This window comes from Trypanosoma equiperdum, assembly GCF_001457755.1.
Source record: "Trypanosoma equiperdum strain OVI genome assembly, contig: ctg_1225, whole genome shotgun sequence".
Lineage (NCBI taxonomy): Eukaryota > Euglenozoa > Kinetoplastea > Trypanosomatida > Trypanosomatidae > Trypanosoma > Trypanosoma equiperdum.
The window spans coordinates 6,175-8,374 of NW_027123200.1; the positions used below are offsets into that span (position 1 = coordinate 6,175).

Sequence of the window (2,200 nt, forward strand, 5' to 3'; positions counted from 1 at the left end):
TCTTTCCGTGTTCTTTTCCTGTTTTTTCTATTCTACTTTTTTTTTTTAATTGGTTCCGCGGCAAAGAGAGAGAAAAATAAAAGCAGAAAAAAAACATTTTTGGATTCCATGTTCTCTCTGTTTGTGCAACGTGTTTATTTTACGCTTGTCTCATTCATTCGTTCATTTGCTCACATTTTGTTCCTTTTCCGTTTTTTTTGTTTTGTTCTTTTCATGAAGTGAGTGACGACGTTTTACCAGAATACATTAAATATTTCACAGTAGTAGTAATATTAATAATACTCCTTAATATTATAGTTGTTACCTTTTTTTTTTTTGAAAAAAAAAAGAGTGCGGCAGATAACCAACATAAAATGAATCAAAAGCGTCGTTGCACCATTTTTTGTAAGCCTCTGGCGAATTGGGCCCATGATTTATTACAGGCATCAATGGATTCATATGTTTCATCACATGATGAGCCGTTCAGACAACATCAACAACATCAAGAAAAGCATGTGGAATATGTACTCAGTTGGCCACAAGTGCAACAACTACGCCTCAACGTGTGCTCAAAGTCTCTTCCGACTTTAATGGTTCCGGAAGAATTACTGACTGGATTTCTGAATGTTGATTACGCACGAGCCGCATTAATTCATGGACCTTTTGAGCGGAAGGTGCGGATGAGCAGCGGTGACTCGCTTGTAACTGTGGACTTCACTGCTTCCGCCCTCTCAATGCGTGGCGTGGCTTTAACGGATGATGTGACGGTAATGAAAGAGGCAGTCGGACTGGCGGAAGAACGTCATTACACATCTCCATTTTGGCTCAGCACGGGTGAGTTGCGGTATTTTATGAAGGGAATGAACACACTTTCTCTTTATCTTCATTGCGACTTCTCTGCTGCCTTTTCTGCTGGTGCTGGTTCTGGGGGCGCCATACCGTCGGTGCTGGTTCATAATGATCGAGGTGAGCGATGTCGTGTCATGAACTTGTCTGAATTCGTCACAACGTCTGCCAAGTACAAACCCAAAGTTAAACGAAACGGAATTACAAGCACTAATGACATCAACCACTTCTCTGCTTTCATATTCTTTCGGGAATTTACCCCCGTCAGTGTCCTCACACGAAGTGCCACTTTTCCAAAGGATATTGAGGACTGCATTCGGCGTTACTGCATCTTGTCTGGTTGTTGGTGTACGATATGGGGAACACCTGAAGAGTTCAGAGAGGCGGGACATGATGTGCATGAGGGCTCGTTAGGTTTGTGGGTATTTGATGAATTAGGGCTGCCACTATTTCTCGTAAATGCGCTGTCATGCCTGGATGTGGCGGCTGCTTTTTCATATGTTTATCCCAATGACATTATTAGGGTTGTTAACTAATAACAGTTTGTTGCATGTCACTACTCATGCGTCTCTTTGATGCTAACAGTAGCACCAGTGGCGCCAAACATGTTATTGTTAGTATCGTTACTATTATCGTCATTATTATTGACGTCACCATTAGCCCCAAAGTTTTTGCTCCAGTTACTTGTATTTGTGTTCTGCAGGAGGTTATGTTAACTTTCCCGTTTGCCATTTTTATTGTATTTTACATTGTGTACCTTAACTAGCTGCACTTGTGCAGTAAAGTGCGGATGTGAGCGTGCAAATTATGAAAGAGTGCGGTAAAAGTTGTTTCTTTTACTGAGGGGTTTGGTGGAGTATGGGTTCTAGTCCTTGTTTACACTATTACCATTACCATTACCATTACCATTTCCATTCATTATTGTTTGTTATTGTTCGTCATTTAGTTTTTTTAAAAATTTCTTCTTTTACCATACCGCGCTATCGTTGCCTGTTTTTTTTCTTTCTTTTCTTTTCTTTTTTTTAAATACACTTTATATTTTGGGTTTCTTTTTATTTTTATTTTCCTTGAATTTAACTCACTTGCTTATTTTTATCTGTTGGTTTTATTCCCTTCTCTATGCCCTGATGTTCTGTTATAGCGGATGCCTTCCCAGTGTCCATGTAGTGTCTTTGCAACTGCCTTCTATCTTATCATTTATTCTTATTCGCGTTTCATACCTGTTCAATAGCTTATTATTTTTAAATATCCACTTTTTTTGCGAGCTGTTTTTTGTCACTATTTATTTTCCTTCCTTCCTTCTTTCTGCTTGTATTTGTTTTTGTCTTGTTTTTGTCTTTTTTTCTTCTTTTTTTTTTTAAATAAAAAAAAAAAA

General features: G+C 38.5%; 1 protein-coding gene across 1 annotated transcript; it reads left to right on the forward strand.

The window, feature by feature from the left end:
• Positions 1 to 353: 353 nt before the first annotated feature.
• Positions 354 to 1,361, forward strand: TEOVI_000533700 (uncharacterized protein; the record flags this gene model as incomplete). Its single annotated transcript, XM_067220767.1, has 1 exon — positions 354 to 1,361. The coding sequence occupies one exon, from the start codon at positions 354 to 356 to the stop codon at positions 1,359 to 1,361; it is 1,008 nt and encodes a 335-aa protein (XP_067076868.1).
• Positions 1,362 to 2,200: the final 839 nt, after the last annotated feature.